At 43.0% G+C, this 24,042-nt stretch overlaps 2 protein-coding genes and 1 long non-coding RNA gene across 23 annotated transcripts in view; 1 reads left to right on the forward strand and 2 right to left on the reverse strand.

The window, feature by feature from the left end:
• Positions 1-5,182, reverse strand: part of DDX11 (DEAD/H-box helicase 11) — a 40,162-nt gene extending 34,980 nt beyond the window's left edge. For all 4 annotated transcript variants that reach the window (XM_019834354.3, XM_011283741.4, XM_045061255.1 and 1 more), the window contains exons 1-3: positions 5,044-5,182; positions 1,026-1,215; positions 622-769 (exon numbers count right to left, since the gene is read on the reverse strand). In XM_019834354.3, coding sequence (XP_019689913.1) covers positions 622-765 — 144 coding nt within the window. In that variant the 5' untranslated portion in view covers positions 766-769; positions 1,026-1,215; positions 5,044-5,182. The remainder of the gene's footprint in view (positions 1-621; positions 770-1,025; positions 1,216-5,043) is intronic.
• Positions 5,183-5,342: 160 nt separating this feature from the next.
• LOC111561313 overlaps positions 5,343-24,042 on the forward strand; it is a 35,198-nt gene continuing 16,498 nt past the window's right edge. The window contains exon 1 of the long non-coding RNA XR_002743749.2: positions 5,343-5,476. This is a non-coding gene — a long non-coding RNA (uncharacterized LOC111561313). The remainder of the gene's footprint in view (positions 5,477-24,042) is intronic.
• The window catches only part of LOC101098061 (maestro heat-like repeat-containing protein family member 1), a 96,597-nt gene continuing 88,133 nt past the window's right edge, over positions 15,579-24,042 (reverse strand). For all 18 annotated transcript variants that reach the window (XM_045061253.1, XM_045061251.1, XM_023256657.2 and 15 more), the window contains 3 exons: positions 23,936-24,041; positions 22,067-22,132; positions 15,579-16,199 (listed from right to left, as the gene is read on the reverse strand). In XM_045061253.1, the coding sequence (XP_044917188.1) occupies positions 15,871-16,199; positions 22,067-22,132; positions 23,936-24,041 (501 nt within the window). In that variant the 3' untranslated portion in view covers positions 15,579-15,870. The remainder of the gene's footprint in view (positions 16,200-22,066; positions 22,133-23,935; position 24,042) is intronic.

Raw genomic sequence — 24,042 nt, forward strand, 5'->3', positions numbered from 1 at the left:
ACTGCTTGCCATAGCCCTAATCCTCCTCAAGGCCACCCTCTGATAAATCCCTCTCTCATTCCAGTCCCAGAAGGAAAAACTCAGGGCCCTTTGATGGGAACCCTCAGCACTTAGTAACCTTGTTCCTAAAGACTAAACCGATAGGTTTAATCTGTGAAAAAGCCAAACTAATTTGTTTCTCAACATCAAAGCAGTTGTGTACCCAGAACAATCTGGAAAGTTTTAGTGCTACAGGTCTTGGTTTCTACTGGGATTCAAATTCTTTAGCCTAATTGTTCTCAGATTCTGGGGCTGTGTTTATTTATTTATTTTTTTAAGTAGGCTTCACGCCCAGCACGGAGCCCAACACGGCTCAGCCAAACCCATGACCCTGAGACCAAGACCTGAGCTAAAATCAAGAGTGAGAGGCTCAACTGACTGAGCCACCCAGGTGCCCTTCTGTTTAACATTTTAATACAGGAAGTGACTATTACTCAGAAAGATAAACTGAGAGAACTACTTTGCCTGACGTCAAACCATGAAAATCTCTGCCTAGACTAACAAGCATGCTAGGTGGCCTCTGCAGTGTTGGAATCAGGGGTCTCTCAGGACACTTCTTAGCCCCTGATGATGCATACTTACAGTGCCAGTTGGACTCTCAAATATTCCAATCTTGCCAGCGTCCAACACCCGATAGAGCTCAGCCATGAAGTCTTTCTGGATGGAATAGGGTGTGAAGGGAAAAGGGAAATGGATGCCACCATCTTCCTGGGTTTTATTAGCCATGGTCCTAGGGGGAAAAAATAAACCTGGAAGTACTGGCTTGAAATCTAAAACAGTTCCTAAGAGCAGTCTCAATACTAGTTATGGAATTTCTCCTTAGGTTATACACTGTTTTGCAAGCAGAGACCACGTTCTCTCCATTCCAGGTATCATCACAAAGCCATACCCAAATCATGTAATCCACTTGGTGACATTTATCAGAAATGGTTACACAGAAAGCAGCCTATTAAAGCCCCTGAACAGAAACCGCCCTGCCATTTTACCTGGGATTATTTCGCTTTTTAGACACCCTTCTAACGCCTCCAGGAAAAGTGCACAGACTTCCTCTCAGAGACCTGTGCCCCTGATGTCAAGGATGTCGCTCCTGGCTACCTCTGCAGGACGGGCCTCTCACATCTCCACAGTGCAGCCTTTGCCTGGCACAGCTGCCTCACTGAAGCCTGCTGGGAAGATCTGGAAGATCATGACGCACAGGCAGAGAATTACTGGTACGTTCTTTCCGAGGCACAGGTTCACGTATACATACATATTTCACAGGTATCTTTAATGTGCTTCTTAGTTCGTCCTAGCCTCCACTTCCAGTATAAACCAGAGCCTCCTCCTAAAACTTCTCCAGCTTTAAGAAATAAAGAGTTTTCTGTCTGGTTGCAGGCTGGGAGAAGCTCTCTTCACAGGGACTAAGACCTGGTTGCCAGAACTTCCAATACTGAGACCACAGCATTTCTCGTTCCTTGCCAGGCCAAGGTCTAAGAACTCTGCGGCTCCTTTTTCCCTCCTCTTCTGAACCAAATTTCTCTGAGATAGCTTCTCCATACCCTTTCTTCCTTCATTACCATTTGGAGGACTGACTCTTCCATCCTGGTTCCCACTCTCTTTTTGGAAGTCACTGCTCCAAACTATTGGACAGGCCCATCTCTTCTAAATACAAATAATTATCAATCTGAAATCCACTTGCTATGTAACTGGCCTCAATAAGACTAATGACAGTGTCCATACATTTATGAAATAAGGGTAGTTGCCATGATGTTCTTCCAGTTTAGGGACACCTAAAAGGACTACAGAGGTGAAAGAACTACAAGAAGGGTGACTGCGGGCACCTGAGTGGCTCAGTCAGTTAAGCGTCTGACTCAGTTTCAGCTCAGGTCATGATCTCACGGTTTGTGAGATAGAACCCCACACGGGGCTCTGCACTGATGGTGTGGAGCCTGCTTGGGATTCTCTGAATCCTCTCTCTCCCTGCCGCTCCCCCACTTATGCATGCCCTCTCTCTCAAAATAAGTAAACTTAAAAAAAGGGGGTGACTTTTAAAAACTAGGACAAGTCAATACTGAGAGGGAGGCATGTAATCAAAAAACCATTCAGATCAGAATAAAAGAGGAAGGTATCTAACAAATATTGATCAGTTCACAGGCCTTTTTACTACTATTATCTCAATTAACCTGTACCACACTCTAAGGATACAGTTGCTGGATACTAATGCTTACAGAAATTAGTTTTCAAAGGCACAGCTTATTAGCCAAGGATCCAAACCAAGATCCATATGGCTCTTTTAGTAAGATTCATCTGGCAAAAGATAACTAGCATAAGTAAAAGGGAGATCTACTGAAAATATACATATTGAGAAGTTAAAAATTGAGACAACGTGCCAAAACCTAGAACCTAAGGCACTAGCAGAGTGTGATTTCTTGCAGACCACAACTACAAAGTAGTCTGGATTCTAAGAGGGCTCCAAGAACTTCACCAGCAAGTAAACACCCATGGATTGTCCTTCTCCCACTCAGTCACATGCCACATGGAGCCACTCAATGACCTCCTCTGCTTACTCATAGCTTCTGCTTACCCAAAACCTCAGCTTGCACAGGGCCTCTTCGCACCCTCTACCTTTCAGCTCCAACTCTCAATGCCAAGGGAAAAATCTTTCCATGTTTCTTAGTTCTAAATCCCAAGAGAAAAATCTAGTCAGCACTGCCTCTCCATTTAAAATAGATCACTCACTGGTCAGCCTATAGACTGATGAGTTACCCTGCCTGATATAATCAGCTTGGGCCTCGTGCTTACTCTCCACCACTCCCTTCCACCCCTGCGTGGGAAACAATGGACATTTAGGACTCCCCTTGCCTCCTTAAAAATGACTCCCTCCCTATTTGGCCACCCCATGTGGGTCAAATAACACTCCCATCCAAACACACACCACCCTACTTTAAGTGACTCTTTTGTCTTATTACCCTGTATTTAATTTCTTCACAGCTCTTAGCACTAGCTGAACTTATTTTATTTACAATCCTCCCCTACCAGAATATACACAGCATAAAAGGAGGAAACTTGTCTGTCTTGTTCTTCCCTGCCCCTAGCACCAGAATAGGTACTTTGGCGCCTATTAGGTATTCAAATAAATCTTGATGAAATGAATGAATAGCCAGCTTGACATGGTGGCTGTAGGTAGAGGTTTCTGTTCTTCAGAGGTGTGGGTAGAATAGTCCCCATGACTAAAATATCTAGTCCAAGGGCCCGTTAATAATTTCAAACTGTTTTCACATAACCTCACAGCAACCCTGTGTGATATTTTTATTAGCTCTATTTTATAGATGAAAACGCTGAGACTCAGAAAGATTGAGACTTGCCCAGTCACTCAGCAAGTGCTTGAACTCAAGATGTTAACCCCCATCTGCCAGATCTCCAAGCCCTTGGGCTTTATATTTCCTCCCTCTTCCTCCCACCAGGGCAAGCAGACTGAAAAGAAAGACTTGGTTACTAAACTTCAGAATGACAACATGAAACAATACAGAAGAAAAGCAATTATTATTTCACTTCCCTGTGGGTGGTAATTATGGATCTCATTATTCCCAAAGCAGCACAAGCCAAATCACAAGTTAAAGAAGGGTTTGCATAAATCCTTGAATAATGGATTCACTAAGCGCTATTAAGGTCATTTGGTGTAACTCTTTCTGACCTCTTCAGGTTGGTTTTGTGGAGGACAACCACGACCCCACACATGAGTTCTCCCTAGAAATCCCCACCAGTGCCAAGGCACATGCCATACACTTATAAAGGACATAAGATACATGAAAGCCCTCAGGGACATATTAATTCTGAGAGTTCATTTTCTCTGGTACCCAATTATCACTCATTATTTACCTGTGTATAAACTATTGCTATAGACTAAATTGTGTCCCCCCAAAATTTATGTATTAAAGGCCTAACCCCCCATATAGACTGTATTTGAAGATAGGGCTTTTGGGGAAAACTGAGGTTAAACAAAATCTAAGAGTGGGGTCCTAATCCTTACTAGGAATGGTGGCCTTATAAGAAGAGGAAAGAGGGAGGAGCTCTCTTTCCACACCCTATGAGGATAAGGAAGGAGGCCATCTGCAAGTCAGGAATAGAGCTGTCACCAAGAACCAAATATGCCAGCACCTTAGAATTCCCAGACTCTGCCACAGTGAGAAAATAAATTTCGGTTGTTTAAGCTCCCCAGCCTAAAGTATTTTATTACAGCAACCTGACACAAGTACATTCCAGGTACTATTGTGCTGTTAGGCTCCTAAAATACTTGAACCTCACACACCTGGGAGACAACACAGCCCCAAAAGAAAAGCTTTCCTGCACCTGCTGCTAATCCAAAGCCATAGCATGTTGCACAACAGCAATGCTCCAAGGCCCGGAGAGACAGCCTGGGCTGCAACCCCCACAGTGACACCTTGCTGGGGCCTTCTCTCTTTCTCTCTACTTGTATTTATTTCCACTTTCATGACACTTCCTCCAACAAGCTGGTCAATTCCATTCATCTCAGTCCTCTTGACTGGACTCTACTCCACCTCGATTCCTTGATGGGCAGTGGAGCAGAGCCAGTAACAGTATGCGAACTGGGCTCGGGTGGCCAGGTCTGGGATCGCAGCTTATGTGAATATTCCTAAGCCTCAGTCTTCTCAGGTAACAGCACTTATTCACATGTGGTTGTAGTGACCACTGCATAAGGCAATTTATGAAAAGCGCTTAGCACAGCCGGGCTAATCTGAAGCCCCCAGACGCGTGCTAGCTAGTCTCACTCCAAAAGCGCTTGGGGCGTCAACTACAGGTCCCACCCGCCTTGGTAGGCCCTTACCCCTCCCATTGGTTTCTAGCCTGCCAATCATGCACTGGCCCCGCCCCCCCCGGTTCCAGAACGCTTTCCCGCTCCCGACTCGCCCTGCCCCTTTGCACTACAGCCCGCCGTGTTTGCGTTTCCACCAGCGCCTGCCCTCTCTCCTCTCGCTTCGCCTTCTCACACGGCACCACGCTCACCGTCTTCGCCCGAGGGACTGCTTCGCGAAGTCCAGGCCAGGGAGGAGTTGAGGAGTCTGAGCATAACGCTACGGAATTTGAAATCGCGGCGCTTCTCCCTCTACGTCGGCCTCTGGGAGGAGCGTGCTGCGTTGCCACGCCCCCGCACCACTGCGCCTGCGCACCCCTGAACTCAAAGGGGTGGGTGGGAGTTGGTCTCCTTTTGCTCCACTGCGCTTGCGCGGCAGACTCAGGGCTGGGCTTTTTTTCTGGCGCTGGGAGTCCTGGTCATGACAGACCCCTAGAGGCTGTGGTCTGAAATGCTTGCTGGGTTTTGGCCCTATCGCTTCAAAGCTCCACCTCCCTCCTCCACCTCCCCCACCCCCCACTCCTGGTATGAAGCCTCTAATTTAAGAAGCACCATTGGAGAAATAGAAGATGATAAGACATGAAGGTAAGTCGGGTCTGGTGGTAGAAGACTTTAAACAGCAAAATAGTACACTTAGACTTCATACTTGTTAAAAACAAACAAAATTCAAGTACATTTGGAGATCTAATTGGCTTTTTTAAACAGTTCTTGAATCCATAGCATCCCATCTAGGAAGCATAGGGGAGCTCCACTAAGTTAAACAAAAGAAAGGATTTTAAAGACAAAGAAGACTTTAAAAAAAATGAATTTGGGGGCGCCTGGGTGGCTCAGTCGGTTAAGCATCCAACTTCAGCTCAGGTCACGATCTCACGGTTCGAGCCCCGCGTTGGGCTCTGGGCTGATGGCTCAGAGCCTGGAGCCTGCTTCCGATTCTGTGTCTCCTTCTCTCTCTGCCCCTCCCCCATTCATGCTCTGTCTCTCTCTGTCTCAAAAATAAATAAAAACGTTAAAAAAAAATTTAAAAAAATGAATTTGTTAGCAAGGAATTTGTTTAGGCAAGGTTGCCCACCACCATCCCCTTCCAACTGGAGCAGGAGGAGTATATCAGTAAATTTCCTAGTGGTTGACCAGGAAATTCCATGCTGACTAGTTAAAGGTTACAATTCCTGGAGGTTGAAACTGCAGTTAGGGTAGGTATTGAGTCTTGGTTTACTGACTTGGCCTAAGTGATGCATTTTGGGCCTGTGGTTTTCTTTTTAACATACTGTAGGCAATTTGCAAGTCACTAAAATGTTTTTAAACACAGAGGTTAAGTTTTAAAGGCAATGTCTTGGAAATATTAAACTGGAAGCAGTATGAAGGTGATGCCAACAGGCCAGGTCCAGGGACTCGGCAGTGCTGGCGGAGGGGCGGTGGGGGAGGGGTGTCTTATTTGGAGGTTCTAGCAGGGGAGTGCAGCTACTTGTATACCCTTGACCGAAGAACAGTCCTCCTCTATCGGGGAAGGTTGTCCTCGTCGACCAAGCACGCATGCAAACTGGTGGAGCCGCTCTGGAAAACAGTGTGGAGGTTCCTCAAAAAATTTAAAAATTTAAAATAGAACTACCCTATGACCCAGCAATGGCACTACAAGGAATTTATCCAAAGGATACAGGAGTGCTGATTCAAAGGGGCACATGTACCCCAATGTTTATAGCAGTACTATCAACAGTAGTCAAAGTATAGAAAGAGCCCAAATGTCCATGGATGAATGGATAAAGAAGATGTGGTTTATATATACAATGGAATACTACTTGGCAATGAAAAAGAATGAAATCTTGCCATTGGTGACAACATGGATGGAACTGGAGGGTATTATGCTAAATGAAATAAGTCAGTCAGAGAAAGACAGATATCATGTGTTTTCATTCATACGTGGAATTTTGAGAAACTTAACAGAAGACCATAGGGGAAGGGAAGGAAAAATAAGTTACAGAGAGGGAGGCAAACCATGAGACTTTTAAATACAGAGAACAAACTGAAGGTTGATGGGGGTGGGGAATTGGGATGGGGGGGAAATGGGTGATGGGCATTGAGGAGGGTACTTGTTTGGATGAGCACTGGGTGTTGTATGTAAGTGATGAATCACGAGAATCTACCCCTGAAGCCAAGACTACACTGTATACACTGTATGTTAGCTAAGTTGACAATAAATTATTAAAAAAAAATAAAATAAAACCTGAGCCAGCAGGAAATGAAAGCAGAATTTATTGAAAGTATAGAAAGAGTACAGTTACAGACAAAATGTCTGGGAGACTCAGAAAGGAAAGGAGAGAGAGTCTGGTCTATGTTTGGGGTCTGGGTTTTTATCCAGGAGTGTGGTCTGTTGTACGTGTCCTCAGGCATCCAGGAACCGGTTAGAACAAAGAGGAGGGCCCAAGTGTTATTACATGGAGCCAGAGGGTCTTGGTGTCATGATGTCTAGTGCCAGTGGAACACATAGGATGGCTTCCTCCTGTCTTTCATGCCTGGTCCTTCCTTAGATGTTGTCTCTTACGAAGAAGACATACATTATTTGCACTATGAGGCATGTGTAAGGTGGGGGTGGGTGCAAGTCCTAGCAAGAATAGAATCAGGAAAAGGAGAAAAAAGCAGATTTTTATGAAGTCCTTCAGTTTCCCTATCTCAAAGGGTGTTTAGGAGGGAGAGAGACCAGAAGCAAGCAAAGAAGCCAGGTTAGGTAGAAAAGCAGACAATGCAATAGGGACATGGACTTCAAGAGTGCCAGCGGTAGGAACGGAGGGGATGGAGGCAGTTACTGCTAGGCCATAAACCTGCATATGACCCTCTGTCTTCCCCTCATCCTCACTCTATGGCTTATATACAAGATTGACACTCCTAATGTTGGACCCTGGGCTTTGTCCCAAAGGTAAAATCAAGACTGTTAGCCCTATGTAGACCACCTCTGCATTTCTTGTTAAATAGCCTTAGATGGTGCCATTCACTGAATTAACTCCAAGACCTTCTTAACAAACTCCTCCCAAACTCAAATCCAGGGAGAAAAAATTGCCTATTCACGTACAAATACATTTTCTATAACTCAACAGTGATAGCTGCTTAAGCCCATTATATATGCCTTTTTGCCTCTGCTGCTAATAACCTCAAAGCTATATGTGTGCTATTTTAGTTTTTCATTGACCAGCATTTTTTGATACTTTTCTTTTTCTGTTCTTATTACTTCTTGATCATTTTAAGTCCATGCTCTAGTAAGTCAGACCATCTGGATTCAGATCCCTGCTCCACTATGAACAACCTCAATGAACTTGCAAGCTGTTTAAGCACTCTGAGCCTTAGTGAGCCTCAGTTTTCTCAGCTCTAAAATGGAGATAGTGACAGAACCGACCTTACAGGATTCTTGTGAGATAAGGTGCTAAGGTACCTTGCATGCCACATTATAAAAGCTCAACAAAGGTTAGCTGTTACTAATATTAATTTAGCATTCCTGTGCTTTTTTTTTAATGTTTTTTTTTAAATTTTTTTTTTCAACGTTTATTCATTTTTGGGAGAGAGACAGAGCATGAACGGGGGAGGGGCAGAGAGAGAGGGAGACACAGAATCAGAAACAGGCTCCAGGCTCTGAGTCATCAGCCCAGAGCCTGACGCGGGGCTCGAACTCATGGACCGCGAGATCGTGACCTGGCTGAAGTCGGACGCTTAACCGACTGCGCCACCCAGGCGCCCCTTAATGTTTATTTTTTGAGAGAGAGAGAGACAGAGCACAGGCAGGGGAGGGGCAGAAAGAGAGGGAGACACAGAATCCAAAGCAGGCTCCAGGCTCTGAGCTGTCAGCACAGAGCCCGACACCGGGCTCACAGGGCTCAAACTCACACAGACTGCGAGATCATGACCTGAGCCAAAGTCGGACACTTAATCCACTGAGCTACCCAGGCACCCCTAGCATTCCTATGCTTTTATTTTAAGTTTCCTTAGATCCCCTGTAGATACAGCTGTGCTCTAAATCTAACACTAAATAAATAAAATCTAATAATAAGTAAACTTGGGTCCTAAGTGTAAATCAAATTTTGAGATTTAGGCTTTTGGCAATTGGAAGTAGAGCAAAAATGAGGAGGTCAGGAGTAATGATGCATTTTGAAGGGGGATGGGAATATTCTGTCTTTGTTATGCAGTTTCATGGGGTACACATTAGTTACATGCCATGCTGCAGGCAGAACCAGGATTTCTCAAAGGCATCTTTTTTCCAAGGTATAGCCTGGCCTTAACATTCATCCATTCAATAAATACCAACTGAGCATCAGTCCAGAAGCTGAATTATCTTAGTAAACTCAGAAAGTGTCAGATAACTGGGACGCCTGGGTGGCTCAGTCAGTTGTGCCCAACTCTTGATTTTGGCTTAGGTCATGATCTCCTGTTCATGGGTTTGAGCCCCACATCAGGCTCTGCACTGACAGTGTGGAGCCTTCTTGGGATTCTCTCTCTATCCCTCTCTCTCTGCCTCTCACCTACTCATGCTCGTGCTCTCTCTCTCTCTCTCTCTCTCTCAAAATAAATTAAAAAAAACAATGGGGGCGCGTGGGTGGCGCAGTCGGTTAAGCGTCCGACTTCAGCCAGGTCACGATCTCGCGGTCCGTGAGTTCGAGCCCCGCGTCAGGCTCTGGGCTGATGGCTCAGAGCCTGGAGCCTGTTTCCGATTCTGTGTCTCCCTCTCTCTCTGCCCCTCCCCCGTTCATGCTCTGTCTCTCTCTGTCCCAAAAATAAATAAACGTTGAAAAAAAAATTAAAAATAAAAAAAAAAAATGTCAGACTACAAATGCATGATCACTAAATTTACATCCATACCAATGGATTCCTTTATAACGGAGCTGTTTCCAGTGAGTGGAAGTTAATTTATCTCTTTCTATTCAGGAAGCCAATGTGAATTGGAAGATTTCTTGGTAAGCATAGAATCAGAACAAGGAAAACATAGAAATTTGAGTGAAATGTATCACCTACTTACTGGGAAAATTCCATGAAATGTGCCTGTCATCTAAGAGAAAAACTCTAGAGACCAGATTTCTCCCATCCCCAAGAATCCATGTGCCTCTCCTGGCACAGTGGAAGATGCACCCTAATATTATTTCTCTGAGCCCTAGTTTATTTGATTACTATGTCCAGTGCATATCTAGGTGTATGACTTTTCTTCATTAAGCCACACTCTTGTGGACATGGGATACACTCTGTTTCCTTACATAATAGGTTGATGTAATTCATTGGACTGAATTTATAGGCTACCCCATCAATGTTTCCATGAGGTATTCAGCAGTGTTTGAAAATGGAGGACTAGAGTTCAGGAAAGGGATAGAAGCTCAGTATATGGATTTGATCACCCCTGGGTAAAAGAACTAAAGCCTTGGTAAGTGATAAAATTTCTGAAGATGTGAACAGTTAAAATGCAGGGGGGAGGGGAGGCATTGACATGCAAAAAATGATGTCTGACCCTTACCTTATACCATATATAAAAATTAACACACAATGGGGGCACCTGGGTGGCTCAATCAGTTGCACATCTGACTTTTGATTTCAGCTCAGGTCATGATGCCAGGTTCATGGGATCAACCCCTGCCACACTTGCTCACTCACTATCTCTCTTAAAAAAAAAAAAAAAGTTAAATTTTAACACAAAATGGATTTAAATGTAAAAGCTAAAAGTATAAAGCTCTTAGAAGAAAACAGAGGGGATTTGGATTTGGCAATGATTTCTTGGATAGGATACCAAAAGCATAGGCGCAACAGTAAAAATGGATAAATTGGACAACAATAAACATTAAAACTTCTGTGCATCAAAAGACACAATCAACAGAGTGAAAAGGCCACCTACAGAATGAGAGAAGATATTTGCAAACCATGTATCTAATAAGGGGCTAATATTTAGCATATGTAAAGAACTTCTGCAACTTAACAACAACAAAGACAAAACAGCCCAGTTAAAAAGTGGGCAAAAGGAGGGGTGCCTGGGTGGCTCAGCTGGTTGAGCATCTGACTCTTGATTTTGGCTTAGGTCACAATTTCATGGTTTGTGAGATCGGGCCCCATGTTGGGCCCCTCAATAATAGCATGGAGCCTGCTTGGAATTCATTCTCTCTCTCTCTCTCTCTCTCTCTCTCTCTCTCTCTCTCTCTCTCTCTCTCTCAAAATAAATAAACTTTATAAATAAGTAAAGAAATGAAGAAAGAAATAAATAAAAATGGGCAAAAGGATCTAAATAGACATTTTTCCGAAGAAAAGATATAGTTGGCCAACAAGCACATGAAAAAATCCTCAATATCATTCATCACAAGGGAAATGCAAACCAAAACCACAATGACATACCACCTCATACCCATTAGGATGGTTACTATAAAACACACAGGAAAATAACAAGAGTAGTTAGTAAGGGCATGAAAAAATTGGAACCTTTGTGCACTGCTAGTGGGAATGTAAAATGGTGTAGCTACTATGGAACACAGTATGGTGGGTCCTCAAACAATTAAAAATAGAATTAGCATATGATATAGCAGTTCCACTTCTGGGTGTCTACCCAAAAGTGGTGAAAGTAGGGAATTGAACAGGTATTTGTACACGTTTATAGCCACATTATTCACAATAGCCAAAAGGTTGAAGCAGCCTGTGTCCATCAAGAGATGAATGAACAAAATGTGGTATTTATATACAATGGAGTATTTTTCAGCCTTAAAATGAAAGGAAATTCTGACATCTGCTACAACATGGATGAACCTTGAGGACATTATAGTCAGGGTTATCCAGAGAGATTCAATAGGATGCATATAGCAAAAGATTTATTTTAAGGAATTGGCTCACAAAGTGGAGGCTTTGCAGGCCCAAAATCTGGTGAGGTAAGCCAGCAGGCAGACTGGAGACTCAGGGAAGAGTTGCAGTTCAAGTACAAAGGGTGTCTGCTGGCAGAATCTCTTGCTCCGGGAATCCGTTGTTCTGTTAAGGCCTTCACCTGGTTACATGCATTATGGAGAATAATCTGCTCTACTCAAAGTCCACTGATTTAAATGCTAATCTCATCTAAAAACCACCTTCACAGAAACATCCAGAATAATGTTTAATCAAATATTTGGGAACCATGGTCCATCCAAGTTGACACATAAAATTAACCATCATATCATGATAAGTGAAGTAAGCCAGTCACAAAAAGACAAATACTGTATGATTCCACTTAAAGGAGGTACCTAGAGTAGTCAAATTCATAGAGACAGAAAGTAGAATGGAAATTACCAGGGACTGAGGTGAGTGGGAAATTGGGAATTATTGTTTACTGGGTATAGAGTTTCAGTTTTATGAGAGGAAGAGAGTTCTGGACATTGGTTGCCAACAAAGTCAACATACTTGACACTAAACTATACACTTAAAAATGGTTAATATGGTTAATCTTATGTTATATATATTTTACCACACATTTTTTTTAAAGAGAAGAAAACAGCAGGGGATGACCTTTAAGAAATGGCCACATTTGGGGGAAAGGAAGGTGAGAGATTGATTAACTAGAAGAGTAGAATGCAAATTAGGGCCACCACGGAGCCAAAAGAGAAAATGATAAAAAATATTGGATACAGCAAGGTCAAGAAGGACAATAATTAGAAGGAAATTCCCTGGCAACTTAATAAGGGAGAGTCAGTACAGTAGTTTGAACAAAATCACTTTGCAAGGGTTAAGAAAAGTCTAAATGATGAGAAGGCTGGAGGAGCAGAAGTGCTCCACCCGTTCAAGGAGTCTGGAGGGGAGGAGACAAGGGGGAGATGCGTGCTGGAAGGCAGAAGAAGGGGAAACCATGCAAAGGAAGACAGGGGGTACTGATGTAAGGACCAAGTGAAAGGGCAACTCTTCCCTCTGCCATTGACCAGCTTCCTCTGCCAGGTAGCCTGATTTGGGCAAGATCTCCCCCAAATACAAGACTAAGGGCCCTACAGAATCCTGATACAGACAAGGCAGCTGTCTTAGTACAGAATGGGCAGCCAGGGAGTGGTGGCAAGAATTAGAGATCATGACAGGGTTGGGGGTATCCTGAGAAGTCCAAGTTTGAAGGAAATTGCAGTGAAAGTCAGAAAGCCAAAAACAGAATGAAAAGGTAGGCCAAAGGCCAGTGGGGCAAATGCCAATACACAAAGCAGGGAAAGTCTCAGTGCTTGGGTTCAGAAGCTAAGTCAGAGTAGTGTTTCTCCTTTAAAGTTTAGTTCTTCTGCCAACTCTCACCAACCACACCTATGTCATCCCAAATTGTTGATGCCGCTCTACTCATTCAGAGGAGACTGCCTAGTGTTAATTAGGGTTCTCCAGGGAAACAGAACCAATAGGGTGTGTGTGTGTGTGTGTGTGTGTGTGTGTGTGTGTGTGTGTAGAAAGAGAAAGATTGATTTAAGGAATTGCCAATTATGGAGGCCAGCAAGTCCAGTATATATAGGGTGGCCCATTAGGCTGGAGACACAGGGAAGAGCTCATGTTCCAGTTCAAGTCCAAAGGTCATCTGCTGGTAGAATTCCTTCTAGCTCTCAGGAGGTCAGTTTTGTTTTGTTTTAAGTTTATTTATTAATTTTGAGAGAGAGAAAGAGAGAGAATCCTAAACAGTCTCCATGCCATCAGCATGGAGCCCCTCATAGGGCTCAGTCTCACAAACCATGAAATCATGACCTGAGCCAAAATCAAGAGTCAGATACTTAACCAACTGAGCCACCCAGGCGTCCCAGGAATTTATTCTGTTCAGGTCTTCAACTGATGGGATGAGGCCCACCCACATTATAGAGGGCAGTCTGATTAACTTATTTACAATTGCAATGTTAATCTCATCCAAAGGCATCCTCATAGAAACATCCAGAATAATGTTTAACCAAATATCTGGGAGCTATGGCTCAACCATGTTGACACATAAAATTAACCATCATACCCAGGTAATAATTATAGCCATTAGTAAACACTTATTTATATACAAAGTACACAGCTATCTCCTTTCAGTCCATAACACCCATAAGGTAAGTTTGATATTCTCATTTTTAAATAGGAGGAAAACAGTTTTAGAAAGATTTTATCTAAAAGTTCATAAAATTCAGAAGCAATCAAAACCATTCTCATCATGGTTAACTTCAAAGAAATTAATTTAATCAATTTGACCAGAGTGGGAACTAGTTCTTTGGTCTTTCCACATCTTTCAAACTTCAAAGAACCAAGTTCCAATACCTAACTGGCATGACCTTTGTCAAAAAAAACAAACAAAAAAAATCATTGCCCTCTTATTTTGTGCCTGGCAAACTGCTAAGCACTTCATATTCATTACCCTCTTTAATCCCTACAGCAATGTTGAAAGTTTAAGTAAATCCATCAAGATTGGGTTTTGCCTGTGACAAAAAACTCAAATAGCATTGGGTAAGACAGATAAAATTTTACCTCTAACCCTCCAACCCCCCAGATAAAGTCTGAAGGTATCCAAACTGGTAAACAGCTCTACCATCATAACTGGCCTAGGTTTTTTCTATCCTTGTGTTCTGCCATCTTCAGTGATCACTTCCTCCTGATGATCTGTGATAGCTATTTAGCTCCAACCATCATGCCTACGTTCCAGTCACCAGGGAGACATGACAAAGATGGATGGGCCCCTGCCCTTGAAGAACATGTCTTGGAAGTCATATATGCTACTTTCTCTTCCACCCACCTGGGTGGGTCAGACCTAGCAGCAAGGCAGGATAGGACACATATTCATTTTTCTAGGCAACCAAACACACAGTTAAAAAAAAAAGAAGGGGAGAAACAATACTGGAGGATCCACAGGCAGTATTTTCAAGGCCTTTTCTAGATGAGACGTCAGACGCACAGCAGTGAAGTGCAGAGCTCTGAGGTAGGATAAAAGAACTAGTCACTAATAATGGTTATGTGGGAGAGGGAGCAAGGATTCAAGTCTGAGTTTTAGAGTGATTTTTAAGTGTTGTTTTCTAAGTTAACTTATTTTGAGAGAGAGAAAGAGCATGAACAGGAGAGAGGTAGAGAGAGAGAAGGATAGAGAGAATCCCAAGCAGGATCTGCACTGTCAGCACATAGCCCGATGCAGGGCTCGAACCCATGAAACTGTGAGATCATGATCTGAGCCCAAATCAAGAGCCAGATGTTTAAGTGACTGAGCCACTCAGGCACCCCAAGTGTGTGTGTGTGTGTGTGTGTGTGTGTTTTAATTTAAGTAATCTCTTTACCCTACATGGGGCTTGAATTCACAACTCCAAGGTCAAGAGTCACATGCTCTTTCAACTGAGCCAGCCAGGCACCCCTAGAGTGATTTTTAAAAACAAATTAGAATGGACTCAAACTTATCCCCACAAGAATGTCACTTACTCTGTTGCAATCTGATGTGCTTTTTTAAGTGAGAGAGATGGGGCTGGTGTTACTGCCACTCCACTGTTTACACCCACAGCCTACCTTTTTCTGTTCCAACCTGAAATCTGAATGTGCCCATATAAGTGTGTCAGGCCTGGGAATTTCATCCAAGGTGTGAAGCGGTGGGGGGCAAAGGATCAGAAACCAGGGGGTGTGCTGTTCCACCATCCTACTCCTCTTCACTCTGGTCATTTGGAATTTTACCTGAAGGTTGAAGGAGATACAAAGCTGTCCCTGTCACTCAGGTTTATCCCCAATCCCCCAAAACTAGGATGAAAGTCACCTTGTCTTAGGGTGAGAAAATAAGTTTTATTGACAAATGTATATGCTGAGAGCCAACAATCCCCTAGGGAGAGACACATACTGTGCCTTCTAGGATCAAAACCGCCTCCTTGGGTTTAATCCCAGGTAGCCCGTCCAGTTGGAAAAAGGTAGGAGAGCTACTGTGAATCAAACTACTGCTTATCTGGACAACAAATGGAAAAGGCTTCAGTCCCAGAGCAATTAGGTGCAACTTATTTAGGGGCAGGCCCAGCTTCTGTAGGTGGACTTTCAGATGTTGGGACCTGTGACCATATTGATTATTTATCTGAATTGCCTATAATGAGTGGAGTAGTTTTCACCCTCCTATTGTGCCAGTTGCCCAAGGAATTTAGAGGGCCTCGAAGCCAATTCCAGATATTCTTTTTCTGATTGTCATCATCATCTCTTTCCTGTTTGACAGTCTTAAACAGTCGTTTCTTTCTTTCTGAGGTTTTCATGCCAGTGACTTTGAAGATGTTATTGCTCAGCTGGCTCATCCTGGTAGCAGAGATAGACTCGGGATTAAGATATTCATCAAGGTTTTTCAGGGTAGTAGTGACCAAAGACTGGATAGATTCCACAGGATCATTCCTCAGACTTCCAATAGCTGAAACCAGAAAGGAGGTCAACTCAGATTCTCAATCTCCAAGGATGCCATTTTTTTCCACCCCACATGCCAGGTTATTATTCTATAACTTCATTTAGAATAATTTTTGTCACCGTAAAAGTAATACTTCTTTTACTGTAGAAAAAATGTTTAAATAGAAATCATTTTTTTAAAGGAAAGAAAGAAAAATCACTCACCCCTCGCCCAGAGATAAGACTGTTAATATTTTCGTTCCTATCTTTGCAGTATATATTTTTTAAGTAATCTCTGTGCCCAACATGGGGCTCACACTTATGACCACGAGATCAATAGTTGCACGGTGTGCTGACTAAGCCAGCCAGTCACGCCAGTAGTATTTTTTTTAATACCGAATATGGACACTTCTTTTTACAAAAATATGATTTACATTTTTTTTCTTCCCACAAAATATTCTGCTATACACCGTAATATCCAATCACATGATTCTATCATAATTTCTTTGATGAACTCTCTATTAGTGAATAATTAGGTCATTTGCAATTTTTCACTGTTATAAACAATAACTATTAATTCTTTCAACAGCTGTTACTGAGCGCTTACTATCCACTCAGGTGCTAGGGATACAGTGGTGAACAAGGAGGATTCCCCACCCTCAAGAACTTAACATTCTAGTGGAGGAAAGACAAAACAAACAAGCAAATGTAAATGAAGTATGAGGAAGGGAATTTAACAGAGTAATGGCAGTGAATACCTGGGAAGGAGCTCTTTAGATAGGCCAGTCAGGGAATGCCTCTCTGAGAAAGCAACATTTGAGCTGAGAAGTAAGAAGCTACATGAAGAGAAAGGGCAGAAGCACTCCCGAAGGTTGAAGGTTGGGATGGGGGCTTCTATTCACAATGTAGAAAGTAGCCAGTGTAGCTGCACCTTCTAGTGGGGGGGGATGGTGCTATAGGCTAAGGGTGGAGAGACAGTCAGAAACCAGATCAGTCAGGGCCTCGTGGCCAAAGGTAAGGGACCAGACTTCGACCTGAAGAACAATGGAAAGCCACTGAAGGGTTTTAAGCAAGGGGCGACATGATTCAAGGTACGTGTTTCAAAGAGAATCTGGCTTCTGTGCAGAGAAGAGACAGGGGTGGGGGTTGTTAAAATGGTCCAGTTAGGGAATGCCCTACAGGGGGGCTTAGATCCAGGTGGGAACAGAGGGATGGAGACTGGAAATTACTTAGCATGCAAAGAATAAAGAGAATAGGACAGGTGTTGGCTCAAAAGGGCCTTCAAGCCCATCAAAGTCTACTGCTTCATGTTGATCTCATTTGTACTTAGCACAGGTGGAAGAACTGGGCTCAAGCTACACAGTAAATACATAAATCCTGTGAAGAGCCATCTCATGATCACAAGGTTTGTTAGGCACTAGATATGGGTGTAAATGTAACCGGAATTACTTTTGTTGGGGAAAAAAGTCCCTCCTGTCTACATCATTTAGGCAGTCTTTCTGAGAGGCTCGCTGGGATGAGGAAGGCAGTTCTCTGGTATGCTGAGGAGTCTAGGGTATTCATTCTAGGTGTACCTTCCCTGACATGCTCCAGTCACTGGGAATAGGGCTCTACTACCCAGTAGAGACCTCAGTTGTAAAAAAAATGAGGAGAAGGCAATAGAGGTACAAAACATTAGGGTCAGAAGCCAGGGTTAGAGCCCTAATGGGACAGATGCTGCTACCTGGTCACTGGGGGGCAGAAGAAGGCATGGCTACTCTTAACAGCAGCTAACAAACTCATTCTTCCTTGACCAGAACTCTGAGCACCCTCTCTGCTAGCTGCTTCTGGCACCCTGCCTGGCCTCGGTCCAGAAGACTAAGCCAACTCAACACAAAGGTTCTGTGGGACACGTCTGTGCCCAGCAAAGCACAGGTCTTTACATGCATCTGTATCTGATACTTAAACAATGTTTAAGATCAGCACTATTATCCTCACGATACTGATGAAGAAACTGAGGCAGAGAGACAGTAACTCGCTCAAATTCACACGGCTCGTTATTGAGAGACCCAGTATTTGAAACTGGGCTAGCCGACATTGGAGCCTGTGTTTTTCATTACACATGGACTTGGAAGAAAAGACCCTTAAAACTCATTTACCTCACCACTTTTTACTCTCTAGATAAAGAGCAGTGAATAAGCCAGAAAGGAAACAAAAACTTGTCTTTCTGCAGTGCCTGCTAGGCATTTCCTCTGAAAGATGAGCCACCATCCCTTTATTTATTTATTTATTTTTCACATTTATTTATTTTTGAGAGACAGAAAGAGACAGAGTGCAAGCAGGGGAGGGGCAGAGAGAGAGGGAGACATAGAATCAGAAGCAGGCTCCAGGCTCTGAGCTGTCAGCACAGAGCCCGACACAGGGCTTGAACCCATGAACCGTGAGACCATGACCTAAGCTGAAGTCAGAAGCTTAACCGACTTAGCCACCCCGGCACCCCATAGCCACCATCCCTTTAAAAGCAGCATATCCAGAGTATTAGCTCGAAGCAGGTCCCAGGAAGGTAAGTGGGCTCCAACCAGAAGGCAGGTCCCTGAGGACAAGCATGTGCAGCACTAGAACAGTGACAACAGCAAAGCTGTGGTACTCGTGTCAGGCCGTTCTGACACGCACACCCACTCTTGTGTACACAAGGACCCACACACAGGGGCAGGGCTGTAAAAGCCAACATTCTCTCCATCTTGTCTCTGCATCAAAGGAAGCAAACTGTGGCATGGAAGAATTCAAGCATCATTTCCATTTGGCACTGGAATGAATCACACAGGCACCACTTAGCACAAGCACCCTGAATCCTTCCCACCCCACCCCCCACCTTGGAGGAGTTGAGAACTGTGTTTCCTGAAGTATCCCTACCACCCACAGCAAAGTCCTAAATCCTTACCATGGCCGAAAAGGCTGGCAGGATTCTGGCCCCACTGCTGTTCTCTGAGCTCATCTCCTGTTCTTCCTTTTGCTCACTCCACATGAACACGCTGACTTCTTGTTCCTCCTTGAACATGCCAGGTGCTCTTCCCTCAGCTACTCAGATGGTTCACTCCCTCACTTCCTCCAGGTCTCCGCTCCAATGCCTCTTATCGGTGGGGGCACCCCTGCCCTGCCCTCTGACCCTTGGATCCCTGGTCCTGCCTCACCTTCTCCATAGTGCCTATCTAACACATATGTACTTGGTTAGGGCTCCTCCCCTACCCCACTGGAAGGAGTGCTGTAGCAGGGTGGGGACATCAGTTTTGTTCGCTGCAATTTCCCAGGGCTTACAAGAATACCTGGTAGACAGCAGGTCTTTAATAATTAAGAAACTAATTTAATTGAGAGCAAGTGCAGAAGTACCTTCTATAGCAAACATAGGTATGGCTGTTTGGCTATTTTAGGGACCAAAGGATTTTGCAGGGGAGGTAAAATTTCTCTTCTGATATACGTTGGGAATCTCAGCTCTTCTTCCTCCACACCCCAACTCCTGTTCCCTCTTTTTCAGGACTTTGATGAAATTAAAGGACAATGGAGTGAGCATTCATTAGTGCAAAGGTCCCTGAATTTGGAGGTACCTGGGTGGCTCAGTCAGTTAAGCGTCTGACTTCGGCTCAGGTCATGATCTCACAGCTCATGGGATTGAGCCCTGCATGGAGCTCCATGCTGACAGCGTGAAGCCTGCTTCAGATTCTCTCTCACTCTCCTTCTCTCTCTACCCATCCATTTCTCTCTCTCAAAATAAATAAATAAATAAACTTAAAAAAAAAAAAAAAAAAGTTCCCTGAATTGGAAATTCTAGCTCTGGCTCTCCCAGATCATTCACTTCTATGATCGTAGACAAATGACTCAGTCTCTGAAATTAGGAGGGTTAGAGACTGGGACTAGGAAACACTTCTCTGAAGTACCCCTGACTTCAGAGGCAGAAGAGAATAAATGCGTAGCCTCAAGGGTCTGGATGAATTACCTCAAATCTCATATACTCCACAAATCTTTAGAACCTCTTTATCTTAAAAATTCATGTATAATTTGCATTCTACTCCAAAACATGTCTATTATTAAAACAGTTGTTTAATGTTTTAATTTTTAAAAGAGTATCATTTAGAAATATATACTAAAATATTTGTAGATGAATAATATGAAGTCTGAGGTTTGGCTCAGCATAAGCTGGCAGGGAGGGGTGTAGGTAGAGAAACAGAGGAAACAAGGTAACCATGAGTTGATACTTGTTGAAGCTGGGGGACAGGGTTTGAGGGTTTACTATACTATTTGCTAGATTTTTTTTAATGTTTAGCTATTTTTGAGAGAGCAGGTGGGGAAAGGGCAGAGAGAGAGAGGGGGACAGAGGATCAAAAGCCGGCTCCATGCAGGGTTCAAACTCACAAACTGTGAGATTATGACCTAAGCCAAAGTCAGATGCTTAACCAACAGAGCCACTCAGGTCCCCTATTTGCTATGCTAAAAACTAAAAGAAAAATCTTAAATTAGCTGGAGAAAAGGGATAGATTAACCTGCAAAGGAACAAAAATTAATGACAGCAGGCTCCTTTTAGCAGCAAAGAAAGCCAGAAGACAGTAGTATATCTTCAAAGTGCTGAGAAATAAACTGTTGGTCTCGAATTGTGTCACTATTAGGGGCACCTGGCTGGCTAAATCAGGGGAGTATGCGGCTCTTGATCTCCGGGTTGTGGGTTCGAGTCGCACATTGGATATAGAGATTACTTTTAAAAAATAAAATTGTTAATTAAAAAAAAAGAATTGTGCCACTAGTAAAGCTACCTTGCAAGAATGGTGATAAGAAAAAGTCATTACAAACAAGCAAAATCCAAGAGAGCATAACATCAAGATACTAGCACTAAAGAAACTTCTAAAAAGTGTACTTCAGGATGAAAAAAAAATGAAGGATGGTTAGAGATAGAGAAAGGAACGGAGAGCATATAACGCTGCAGTAAGCCCTCACTGTTTGTATAATGTAACAACAAGAATCATAGTATCTAAGTTCTGGGTTATAAAAAAAAGGAACTAAAATATTCAGTAACAAAAGCCTGTAAATTGGGAGGGGTGGTAATTGGAACTCATGTCAACACAGGAAGGAAGGTTAAAATGTTTTACTCTAAACCCTGTTAAGCTTAATATGCATGATAAAAGCCTACTCTCTGGTATCCAGCCCGGAGAAACACTTACACCTGTATACAAGGAGACATATGTGTATACACACACACACACACACACACACACATATATCTGTTGCAGAAAGTTATATATATATGTATATATGTATGTATGCATATATATAACATTGTATATCCTATAATATATTACAGTATAATATGTTACATAACATATATATTCTATGTGTACACAGCAAAAGCATACAAGACTACATAACAAACAGGGGAAGAGGGTAGAGGAGCCAGACTTGAGGGTGAATAGAACTTTACCCCCCCAAAAAGAACTTTACCCTTATCAATAATGTTCCTTTTTTTTTTTTTTTTTTTGCAAACAGACTACATTCATGCATTTCTTCTGTAAATAAAAATGAACTTTAAAATATTTTTACTGCAATAAAAAAGAGCACAAAACTGCAAGTTCTTTAGGGGACAGGGGGTGTCTCCCTTGAACACCACTGTAGCATCAGCAACTGACAGCACATGATAAATTTTGAGGGACTAGAACATTTTGGTTAGCCTTGTTTTTCTCTAAGCAGCAACACAATGGATAACTTGTTTTCTTCCTCCTAACTTCTCCCCATTTTCTCCTTGTCCATACAACATTTATAGTGGTAAAGACATACTTTATTTAAAGTAACAAAACATGTCCTTAAGGGATTCCCCTTTCTGTCTTGCCCCATGCCTTGTGGTACCCAGAACCCAGGTACAAGGCCCGTACTCACCATTCTGTAACAGCTCCACATCATCCTCGTGAATTCGTTTCATGGTTAACCTCTTAATTGTTAATCCTAAGGATAGGACAGATGTAAAGTCCTTTCAGAATTCCACCCTTTCCCCCCCTCTAGCGAACAAGGAAGTGTGTAAACCAGTTCTAGCAAGAAATGTTTCTCCAAGATTCCCTGTGGCCCACGTGTCAGTATTCTAGTGAAAGAGCAATGCTCAGAGCAGCTGTGACCCAGGAAAATGTTGTTGGCAGATGACAAGTGGGGCATGAATCCAGGGTGTCAAACTCCATGGGGTTCCCACACCAATTGGAAAATGAACAAAGGGCATGAGGCAACTAACTAATCTGCAAAAATAAAATATGCATTGTCAGTAAACATGGGGAAAATGTTTAATCTCACTACTGGTAAAAAAAAAAAATATTAATCAGAACAACAGCAAGCTACTCTTTTCACCTATCAAATTGGTAATGAACGTTAAAGTACTACCCAGGGTTAGCAAATATCTGCAACATGGATACATACATGCAGTACTGGTAACAATGGGAAATGATTGCAACTTTTTAGACGGCAGTTTAAGCACCAAAATCCTTAAAATTGTGCCTACCCTTTGGGCCCAGCAATTCTACTTATTAAGAAATTTATCTTGGGGCGCCTGGACGGCTCAGTCCATTGAGCATCCAACTTCAGCTCAGATCATGATCTCACACTTCTTGGGTTTGAGCCCCATGTCCTGCTCTGTGCTGACAGCTCAGAGCCTGAAGCCTGCTTCAGATTCTGTGTCTCCCTCTCTTTCTTCCTGCCCCTCACCTGCTCGTGCTTTCTCTCTCTCAAAAACAAACATTAAGAAAAAAAATTTTTTGAAGAAATTTATCTTAAAATAATCATGATGGCATGTAGAGATTTAAGCACTGTCTCTCTGCTTATAAAAACAAAAGATGACACAGTCTCAATATTCAAAAATAAGAACTGGTTAAATAGTTTCATAAATCTACCTGTAAAATAGAATTAATATTATGCAGTGATTTAAAAAAAATGTTGAAGGGTATGTAATGGCATGTATTTGTGATAGGCAAGGGAAGAAACAGTATACCAAACTTCATGGTTTTTAAAATGTCTGTGTGTGTGTGTGTGTGTGTGTGTGTGTGTGTGTGTGTAGTATATTCTTAGGGGAAAATTCTAGAATGTTAGCAGTGGTTAAATCCAAATGGTAGAATTTCTGGCATTATTTATCTTCTTCTTTTTTGCCAATCTGAATTTTTTTAAGTTTTCTAACACAAACACACACTGTACTGCTATTATAATGTGAAACAAAAATATTTTTGAAAATCCATGGGGTTCCAGTGGAAGCAATAGTTGTTTCCTTTTCAAACATGCATGGTTCTTTTCCCCACAAAGCAGAGTGCAGTCAGTGTGAGTGGACCCACACAGAGTGGGGCAAAGGCACAGAGCCTTCTCTTCTTCCTCCAGCCTTTCTAACATGGATTTCTTTTCATACTTATTTATTTATTTTGAGAGAGAGAGAGCCGGTGAACTGTGGAGAGGAAGAGAGAGAGGGAGAGAGAGAATCCCAAGCAGGTTCTGTTCTGTCAGTACAGAGCCAACATGAGGCTCTATCTCACAAAGAGTGAGATCAGGGCCTGAGCCCAAATCAAGATTCGGATGCTCAACTGACTGAGCCACCCAGGTGCCCCTCTAAACATGGACTTTGAGCCTGGGTCACAGGACAGCCTCTCTAATCAGGTCAGAGCTAGGAAAGGAAGTGACCTGTTTCACAGTACCATGGTTCTGGCTTAGCCCTTGTGGAAGGTCAAGGAGGGTCCCTTGCTGAAGACAAGAGGGAAAAGCTGCCAGGAGGAAGCATCTTACCTATGAAGTTGATGGCAGCTTCCCGTAGGAAGGACTGAGGGCTCGTCAGGAAGTCGAAGCTCTGGGACAGAAACTCCCCCACAAGCTGTATTTTTTTTGTGCCCACC

This window comes from Felis catus, chromosome B4, assembly GCF_018350175.1.
Source record: "Felis catus isolate Fca126 chromosome B4, F.catus_Fca126_mat1.0, whole genome shotgun sequence".
Lineage (NCBI taxonomy): Eukaryota > Metazoa > Chordata > Mammalia > Carnivora > Felidae > Felis > Felis catus.